Source organism: Gastrolobium bilobum, unplaced genomic scaffold (genome assembly GCF_033153095.1).
Source record: "Gastrolobium bilobum isolate Gb01-03AN ecotype WA unplaced genomic scaffold, APGP_CSIRO_Gbil_v1 utg81615, whole genome shotgun sequence".
Lineage (NCBI taxonomy): Eukaryota > Viridiplantae > Streptophyta > Magnoliopsida > Fabales > Fabaceae > Gastrolobium > Gastrolobium bilobum.
In genome coordinates, this window is record NW_026896089.1 from 6,983 (window position 1) to 17,763 (window position 10,781).

Consider the following 10,781-nt stretch of genomic DNA (forward strand, 5'->3'; position numbering starts at 1 on the left):
GTGTATATTAACGAATGAATAATGTATAATATATAAACAAAGTAATGGGCTAAGCCCAAACCTAATGTAATCGGACCTAATACAAAATAAGGAAACCCTAATTACAATATATTTCTAACACTCCCCCTCAAGCTGGAGCGTATAGATCATATGCACCAAGCTTCTTACATATAAACTCTATTCGAGGGCCCCTCAAAGATTTTGTAAACACGTCTGCTAATTGCTCATTAGAGGGTACAAAGCTAGTTTTAATTTCACCAGCAAGAACCTTTTCTCGAACAAAGTGACAATCTATTTCTATATGCTTGGTTCTTTCATGAAACACTGGATTTGATGAAATATGTAGAGCTGCTTGATTATCACAAATGAGAGTTGTCTGTCCAGTGTCTCCAAACTTAAGCTCTTTGAGAAGCTATTTAAGCCAGATGAGCTCGAACGTAGTAGTCGTCATGGAGCGGTATTCTGCTTCAGCACTTGACCTGGCAACTATGCTTTGTTTCTTACTTTTCCAGGAAATCAAGTTGCCTCCAACAAAGGCACAATACCCAGAAGTAGATCTCCTATCAGCTCGACAATCAGCCCAATCAGCATCACAGTACCCAACGACTTTATCATGACCTTTATCTTCATATTCAAGGCCTTTTCCTGGAGATGCCTTGATATACTTAATAATACGGGTGACTGCATTCCAATGTTCTTGACATGGAGAATTGAGAAATTGACCGACAACACTAATTGCAAAAGAAATATCAGGCCGAGTGACTGTGAGGTAGTTTAATTTTTCAACCAATCTTCTATACTGCTCACGATCTGAAAAGGACTCCCCTTGATTTGGTAGAAGCTTGATACTTGGATCCATAGGAGTATCAACAGACTTTGAATTCAACAGAGCAGTTTCTTCAAGAATATAAAGAGGATATTTCCTCTGAGATATCACAACACCAGCTTTAGATTAGGCCACCTCGATTCCCAAGAAGTATCGAAGTTTCCTAAGATCTTTAGTCTGAAAATGATGACATAAGTGTTGTTTCAATCGAGTGATCTCATGCTGATCACTACCTGTGATGACAATATCATCCACATATACCACCAGATAAATAGATCCAGAAACAGAATGACGATAAAAGAGAGAATGATCAGCAGCACTCCGAGTCATGCCAAATTGTTGAACAACACAGCTGAATTTACCAAACCACGTTCTTGGAGATTGTTTGAGGCCATAGAGAGACTTACGAAGACGACAAACAAGACCTGACTCCCCCTGAGCAATAAATCCAGGAGGTTGCTCCATATAAATTTCTTCCTCAAGATCACCATGAAGAAAAGCATTCTTGATATCCAGTTGGTAGAGAGGCCAATGGCGAATAGCAGCCATGGCAATAAAAAGGCGAACAGTAGACATCTTGGCCACAGGAGAAAAAGTATCAATAAAATTCAAGCCAAAGACTTGAGTAAAACCATTCGCCACCAAGCGAGCTTTAAGACGATCCACTTGACCATCAGGTCCAACCTTAACAGCATAAATCCATCTGCAACCAACCGTTGTTTTTGGCAGCTAAGTTCCGCAGGGGACTTAGTGAGGTGATTGTTGAGCATATTGCTGGTGCTTCTTCGAGGGACTTTGGTACACTGGTTCAGCAGTATAAGGACATCGAGGATGTTTGTATAGCAGGCAAGGCCAAGAGGGCCAAGGTTGATGAGAACAAGGGAACAAGTGGTTCCACTCCTGCTCCTACTTCTTGGAAGGACATGAAGTTTGCTGGAAAGGGCAAGGATAAACAGTTAGCGACTAGGCGGACGCCTGGTCAGTTCAAGAGAGCTGCTCCTCAGCAGGAGAGTTCTGCTAGGCCTCCTACCACTCCGAGATGTTCGGGATGTGGAAAGGAGCATGTGAGACGTTGTGCTTCGGGGCAGTTGTTGTGCTTCAAGTGTGGCAAGGAAGGCCACTTCTCTAGAGATTGTCCGTCATCGACGGCGAGAGCTGCAGCTGTTCAGGCAGTTCCTTTGCAGATGGTTCCGATGGCATCTTTTTCGGCACCTGCAGTGCCACCCTCTGTTGGACGAGTTTACACCTTGGATAGGCAGCAATCGGACCGCGCTCCGAACCTTGTCAGAGGTACTGTGTCTGTTGGTGGTTTTGTTTTGATACATTGTTTGATTCTGGGGCTATGCATTTGTTGTTGCAACCCCGATTGCTTGGGGCTTGAGTTGCCCATGTCTGTGCTTTCTCCACTGTTGCGGGTGACTACCTCCACCGGAGAAATTTGTGATTCTACCACTGTACATTGCGATGTAGCGTTTTAGTGGGACAGCTGTGAGTTCTCGGTGGATCTGATAGGATTGCCGATGGACAAGTTGGAAATCATCCCTGGCATGGATGAATTGTCCAATAGTTGTGCGTGATTGATTGTTTAATTGTTGTGCTTAGCGCGTGGTGATGTCTCCGTGTGATTCCACAGCTAATTCCTCGCCATATATCTCATTGCTGCAGGCCAGGGGAGCTTTGCGAGCAGGGGCATTCAGATATGTCATGTTGGGAGGTTTGGTGAGTGGGACACAGGAGGATATCTCTGGCATTCATGTGGTGAAGGAATTCCTCAAGGTGTTCCTGAGGAGATTCCTGAGTTTTCGCCACATCGGGAGATAGCGTTCTCCAGTGAGTTGTTGCCTGGTGTGGGTCGATTGCATTAGCCCCATACCGGATGTCGCCGCCAGAGTTGGCTGAGTTGATGTTGTGTTCTGAGGGTCTTTCGGCGAAAGACTTCTTCGACCGAGTGTGTCTCCTTGGGAGCACCGGTCATTTTGTTATAAGGTAGGATGCCTTACGCCATTACTTAAGCGTGATGGTGCTCTGTTTGAGGATGTGAAATTCTCTTCAGGAAAACTGAGTGTGTAACACTTAGAATTGGTGGCAAGGCCACATGTGATCTTGTATATGCGAGGCAGTGCATGTACAAGTAGCTTGTGAGTTGAGTGGTCTCCATGACTCTAGAATCTTATGTTGAGTTTGTTATACTTCGTAAGTAGATGGCATGTTAACACCAGGGGTAGTGTTAAGCATGAAATGAGTACCATGAACTGTGCTAATAAATCAATATTATTTCACCTCTGACTAACTCTCAATTTTGCAGATACTACGGAGATTGAGGTATACCGTTACATAGAGTTTTGTTTTAGCGAATATGTTATTGAAATTGAAATTTTGCAGGTGTACATGGACTAAGGTATGTTATATGTAAATAAGTTGGTTAACTAACAAGTATTGGTGGAATTGAACATGATTATGAGTTAGTACTTTGAAATGTATATGAATTTATTTTGAGGATATTGATTGAAATTGCTAGTCTTGTTGAGGTTAGAGTCATGGAATAAGACCCAACTCACTCGCGTGTTGTGTAGTGTGAGTTTGTAGGGTAGGTCACCTCTATTGAGGGAATGACTGAGGATCCCACAGAATCGGATGACGTTGTAACGTCATTGTGAAACTTCGAGTTCTGACGGTGACCTCTTTGTTTGAGGATGCACTTCTCGAGTTTGAGACTGTGAGAGTCAGGAAGGCGCTCTTAGAGAAGATCCATGAGGCGTTTTTGCAGAGAGAGTGTCTCGATTGCTTGAAGAACCAAGACGGTGTGTCTTGGAATGAGGATGGACTTCTGTTGTTTCAGAAGCGGATTGTGATTCCTCGAGGTCCGTTGACCGAAGAGGTTATGGCAGAGGGCCATAAGGGACAGTTTACTGTTCACCCTGGTGCTACTAAGATGTTTCAAGACTGGAAAAGAATTCCTGGTGGCCAGGAATGAAGAAGGATACAACTGTGTATGTGTCCAAGTGTTTGATTTGTCTGATAGTAAAGTTTGTACACCAGAAGCCGTTTGACCGTTTTTTCATTAAAAATAACCAAGTACATCTGGAATAATCACTAAGAGGCTTGAACCCATGTATAGATCAGAAGAGATAAATGATCAGAATTATCATTGTGCAATTATAAAAAATTAAAGAACATACTTACTTGTCAGATAATTGAGACAAAATGATGAAACAAACAGATGACAATATCAGAGGAATAAAATATGCAAAATCAGAGGAATAAATTCGAGCCCACAAAACGTGTCTCCTTAAGACAATTTCCCCCCTCATTGATGCCTAAGGTAGTGGACACTTGTCTTCCAAGATAGAACAGATTTCGTCTGAAGAGTGGCGACACTACCAGTCAACAGCCCAAACAAACACAACAGTCTGCCAGAGGAAACTACACCGGAGTATGAACAGGAATATGCAAACCGGAAGGAGAAAAATTCCGGCAGAGTTTCAGTGCAGAAAAAAATCGATAAATTTTTGAAGTTGTCAATAGACACTGACCGGTCACGATAAACCGCCGCTGGCAGCGAACCGCCGTGTCTGATGGTGGCGAACCGCCATGTCTGATGGTGGTGAATGGGTGCGACCGGTTGCCGGTTCGGTGAACAGAAACAACCGGTGACCGATTTGATGAGCAGACACAATCGTTGACCGGTTTGGAAACGTTTGGGTTCAAAATTTTGGAGGGAAGCAACGGATACATTTTTGGACAAAAAATTAAAAAATAATTTAAATTACCGCATCAGACGGACAGTGGCGGCGCACGTGTGTGGTGGACCAAAGCCCACCTAGCTCCTCTCCACAAAATGTGTAGTGACCCAAGGGCCAATCTAGGAGAGTGAAGTGAGAGCTTATAAACTCTCTCACTCCCTACTAGTTGTCCAATGTAAGACTTGTTAAAACCCACACACCTCTTCATCTTCCCTTTTCTCTTTTCTTTATTAACTCACTTCTTATTCATAACAAATGTATTATTAACTTAAATTCTAACAATTACTAAGTGAATTTGCTATAAAATAAGAAATAATATAGGGAAAAATTAAAAAAATAATCCATGTGGTTTGTTCCATAATCATTTAGGGGATAGAATATTTTACTTCTTTTTTTTCATACATACTCTTCTATAACATTGTTAAATCAGAATATTAATTAATCTTCGTTCTTTAGTAATATAAAGATCCAAAATCAAATATTCTAATTGGAAATCCTTAAAACAAGCACTAACCAATATTGCGTAGTGACGCTACAGAAGATACAGAACCAACCTAAGCTTACCTACTCTAAGTTATTTCAAGGAACATAACACCAATTGACAGTAAAATTAAACATGAAATTGACTTGCATCCTAATGTTCTCTCTCATTTTATCTAACATCTCTTAGTATTGCCACAACTCCATATCACCATCCTCCTTTTTAGGTACAATTTTTTTTTGATGAATATAAATAAAACAACCTCATTTAGACTAAGGAGAAGAATATACCATTTTATCCAAGCTCTCTGGTGATAAGGATGACATGGCTTGCTGAGCTTTTGCTGCGTCTTCTTGTGAAAGCTTGAACCCAAATTGTTCACCTATGTTTGCCATAATTTCCGGGCTCATATTTTTAAACATTGATGTGAACATCTGCCAAAACAACATAAACTAAAAAAATTAAGGGAAAGAAATATACACATAAATACTGAACACAAGAATATTTTGAGATATAGAATCGGAATTCAGGGGTATACCTAATAATTTTTGTAGTAACATACGAAAAGTAAAAGTGGAAACTTATTGCATTTATTCCAGCCAGGTATTTGGAAGAAGGCTACTAATCATTCCATCTACTTAAAAAATAATATGAATGTACTTTCCGCATAGCTGGATCTTTCATCTGGTTTCTCATCTGTTCTTGTAAATCAGTGCTTGAGGAAGGGAAGTTTGACGGAGAAGCATTTCTCATATTCGAAAACGCACTGTGAGAAGAACTTGATTCTCTAAAACACTCGTAAAACCAAGCAGGTGTCCCATGGTCAAAATGGGCGCAACAAAGGACCAACAATGCTAGAGAAGCAATTGTGTGACTCCTATTGTCTAGGTATACACTAAAGGTTGACGGTTCAAGTCGACCTAGACCACCGATTGACCGAGTATATCCGATAGGTTTTCACTAGAGAAGGTTCAAAGGTAACTCCACCTATCTCGATGCAGTTGTTTCTCGTTGAGGAAATTACACTTTGCATTTATACTCTTATGCATTTTGTCATGATGATTTGACTTCTTATCCATGTGGGGGATTGTTGAAATTAATGAACAATGATCTATTGGTTATGAATAAGAAGTGGGTTAATAAAGGAAAGAGAATAGGGAGGTTGAAGAGGTGTGTGAGTTTTTAACAAAGTCCCACATTGGACAAATAGTAGGAAGTGAGAGAGTTTATAAGCTCCCACCTCACTCTCCTAGATTGGCCCTTTGGGTCACTACACATTTTGTGGAGGGGGAGGAGCTAGGTGGGCTCTGGTACACCGCGCGCGCCGTCGGCCGGCTCGGATCAGTTCGGTTCATATGTGTGTAATAAAAATAATTTTTTATTAAATAATTTTTTAATATTTTGTCCAAAAATTTGTCCGTTGCTTCCCTCCAAATTTTAAACCCAAACGTTTTTTTAGCAAATTTGAACCGAACCTTCCCTTTCGCGAACCGGTCATTGGTTGTGTCTGTTCCCCAAACCGGTCACCGGTTGTACCTGTTCGTCGTAACGGTCACCAGTCATACCCGTTCGCTGTCGTCAGACAAGGCGGTTCGCCGCCGGCGACTGTTCATCGTGACCGGTCAGTGTCTATAAATAGACACTGACACCTTCAGAAAATGGATCCATTTTTTCTGCACTGAAACTTTGCCAGAATTTTTCTCCTTCCGGTTTTGCATGTTCCTTTTCATACTCCGGTCTAGTTTCCTCTGCCATTCAGTTGTGTTCGTTTGGGCTGTTGATTGGTAGTGCCACCATTCTTCAGACGAAATCCATTCTATCTTGGGAGATAAGTATCCATCAACCTTTGGCATCTGTGGGGGGCAAATTGTCTTAAGGAGACATGTTCTGTGGGCTCAGATTTTAATTCCTCTTCTGACATATCATTCTGTATGTTTCATCATTCTGTTTGTTTCATCATCTGACAAGTAAGTCTGTTCTTATTTTATTTATAATTGCACAGTGATAATTTTGATCATCTACCCCTTCTGTCCTTTACATGAGTTCAAACCTCTAGTGATTATTAATATCACCCACTGTGTTCAGTAACACAATTTTCACTTTCACTATGATCAGATGAATTCAAACAAATATGAAGCAACTAGAATATTAATTGAAATTCCAAAAGCATACAATGGTTTTCTCTCTCTCTCTCTTTCTTGTAAAAAGCAAGAAGCCAGAATGATAAGTGTGCCACGAGTCTAAAATGCACCAAGTTTGCTGAGAGTTCAAGTGAACTATGTGCTTACCCAAAAAAAAAGTACCATCTGTGAACAAGTTCGCTAAAATATATAACGAACTATGTCCAAAAAAACTCTGACAACTGGATTTGGAAGCGTGCCATAATAAAACAACAGGATATGTCTGTTGAAATTCAAAAGCATACTTTAATATATTAAAAATTATTATATTATTGTATTTTGACTCTTCTAATCTTTTTGTAACTATTATAATATATAATTTTTGTTGCATTTTTATAATACTCTTTCACTGTTCTGAATAGAGATATTTTGTTGCATAATAATTTTTGTTGCATTATTATATTATTATATCACTGTTCCGAATTACCTGTATAAGAAAGAAATATTCAGGAGTTACAAAAATGCAACAAAACTTATATATTGTAATAGTTACAAAAAGACTAGAAGAGTCAGAATAATAGAAGAGTCCGACAAGAAAGTTCATTTTACTCGATGCTTTCTACAAAGAAAATGGTGAGAAGTGATGTTCTTTTGATATATTGACGCATATATCCCCTGGGCAAAAGCATGGGTTCGTCAATAATTCAAGGTGGAAAAGTGCTATATATCTATGTGTTCGGACTTCACATCACATCTATCAATAGAAGCAATAATCACAAAAGCAAATCAGTAGCTACAATCACCCTTTGACAAGCTTGATGGGTACTTTTTAGGCACATAGTTCGCTGTCTAGTGTAGTGGATTTATGTGTATCTGGCGTATATTTCAAAAGTTATTTTTACTTAGTTTGTTATTATTCCAGCGAACTTCTATGATATTGTCACGCGTTTTGTTTTTGTCAGAGCAGAGAGGTATTAATTGTCACCTAGTTCGCTACACGCAGTAGCGAATTAGATGGCTACCAGAAGCATGTCACATCAGCAAATCGAGTTCGCTGTCTGCTATAGCGAACGCGGACACGTGGTATTTTGACAAATATTACTGTTCGCGTAGCTTTCTGGTAAAAAAGTGACCAATGTGTGATACATTGGTCACTGTTCCCATGATTAAGTATATGGTTGGATTTTTTATTTTTAAGTTAGGATCTTCTTATAAATAAAAGGTAGGTCAAATAGGTTTTGAAAATAGATTTTATAAAAAAAAATCTTTTTTTATAATAAAAAAAGCTAAAAGTCAAAAGGTCCTAGGATGAACTTTTTTTTAAACTCTTATCAACTTTTATTGAATGTTATGCTTTTTTTTAAATGGAGAGATATAAAGATAGATAAAGTGGAATTTTTCTTGAAATATGTATTTTTAAGTAACTTTTAAGCTAAAAATTGTATGTAATCATCAAACAAATTTTAGCTTTTTTTTTTAAACTTTTTTTTTAGCTCTAACTTAAAGTAGTTTTTAGCTTAAAAAGAGAGGATCCAAACATTCTATGTTCGAGTACAACAGATTATTGGTTGTCTTTTTATTCTTTAAAGTTTAAACAACTTGCTATTTTGTTATTCATAATTTTCTTAGCACAGTGTTTAATTATACTATTACTATTTACTAGTAATCAAATAGACCTTGTGTAAAGTTTAAAAAAGTTTAAACAAATTACCAAAAAAAAAAAAAAAAAAAAAGTTTAAAAACAACTTTGGGTTTGAAGCTGGGCTAGCTTGTTTCAAGGTTTGACCCAACTTTGTTTAAAAATTCCAAAGGATTAAAAGAAGAGTGGTCATAAAATATTGAATTATATAAAAAGACAAAACAAAGGTCAGAAAATGAAGAGTGGCCCAACGGTCGAATTTGTTTCAAACAACGATTGTGAATGTGATGCTTCAAACGTTACTGAATCCAAATCCTAGTTAACTACAGTATAGAAACCACCAGTAACCACAGCTTCTTTAGTTCATTTCGACCTCTTTCATAGAACAAGACATCCTGGGACCTTCACATTTGCAGCAATTTTCCACTGTCTTTTCCTTTCTATTCTGCTTTTCTACTTCACTTCTAATTCTCTTTTTGGCTTAAACTCTGCAGATTCTTCACTGAAGATGGAACCAGAAAACATTGACTGGGACAACATCGACTCCACATTCATTCAAGATGACACGTACGAGAACTTCGACGCGCCTAAATGGGTTGATCTCTCTGCTTCTGATGAGCTTCTTGTTGTTGATCATGATTCCTGGTTTTGCACTCACGGTGAGGTCTTTTACAAGGGTCTACTTTGAATTTCCTTTCTGGGGTTTTCTCTGTTGCTGAGTTTTTCACTTCACTTGCAGATTGCAAGCATCCAAAAACTGCTCAAGATTTTCTTAAACCCACAACCACAACCAATTCCAAGGTTGCAACCTCAATTTTAGTTTCTTTTATTCTCATAAATTAAATTCCTTTTTCTATAGAAATTAATCCACTTTTTCCTCTTCATTATCTCATGCAGACGAAGCTATTAAGATTTGTAACCATTTCTGATATTCTTCCCTTTAGGGACAGAAACCGAAGGTACGTTCCACGTTACCATATCTATAAGCAAAAAGAAGAAAAATGGGAATTAAAAAAATAAAATAAAAAACTATATGCTTAGCCTTGATTTTATGTTTTTATATCAGGGAAAATTCTTCAGCTGCAGAAAGTTCCTATGCTAAGTCTTTTGAGAAACCAAGAAGACCCAGTTGTTCAACAAAATTTGATGAAGACATTGAGAATAAAAATCCAAACTTTTCTGCTACACATCCTAATGGTAGGACCAACAAGCTGAAAAAGCCATTGATGAGGCCAATCAAGGAGAATTCAGAACAGTTGAATGGTTCAAAGGAGTATCCTGTTGAAAGTCATCGAAAATCGAAGCTAAAGAGTACTTTCTCAGCACAAAATTTGTTGGGTGGTAGAGAAATTCTGGGTCAGATCACTGGATTCTGCTCTGAATTGAAGAGGCTAGCAAGGAAGGGTTCCAAGAAAGGTGCAACTGAGAATGCTCCAACCAAAAGTGGAGTGTCAGAAGAATTGAAGGAGACTGTGGGACACAGGGAAAGGGTGCCTCTACTTGTTGTCAAGAAGGGACAACATTGAACAATGGAACAGAATCAAATTGAACAAACGTCAGTGAATGAAGTAGAGTGTCAGTGTATTTGATTCGGTTTTGTATAGGATTTTGTTAACTATAATGGTGCTATTATCATATATTTTTATTGAATTTCTTAGAGTTACTGTAATAAAAAAAAGTTATTGTGCAGAACAGTTTCTGGTTGTAAGACAGTGGTTGAGGAAAATTCATAATTTATGACAAGAAGAAATATTTGTTTAGTTGTCTTCAGATAAGTTTGAATGGGTGTACAATTCTATTGGGATTGAAGAAATATACAAAGCATTCACCAAGTGGACGTCGGTCCTAATTATCAGGATCAGCAGAAATGCAACTGGAGTTCCGCTATGTTTCATCGTAATCTTCTTAGCAGTTTGGACTTGGGCCCATGAATAGCTGCTGTTAGGGTTTTGTAGTTCTATTTATATTTGCC

General features: G+C 38.5%; 1 protein-coding gene across 1 annotated transcript; it reads left to right on the plus strand.

Moving 5' to 3' along the window:
* Positions 1-9,289: 9,289 nt before the first annotated feature.
* LOC133297745 (uncharacterized) lies at positions 9,290-10,335 on the plus strand. Its single transcript, XM_061496942.1, has 4 exons — positions 9,290-9,468; positions 9,549-9,610; positions 9,707-9,768; positions 9,876-10,335. Exons 1-4 carry the CDS (start codon positions 9,318-9,320, stop codon positions 10,333-10,335), a joined length of 735 nt encoding a protein of 244 aa, XP_061352926.1. The 5' UTR covers positions 9,290-9,317.
* The last annotated feature ends 446 nt before the right edge of the window (positions 10,336-10,781 follow it).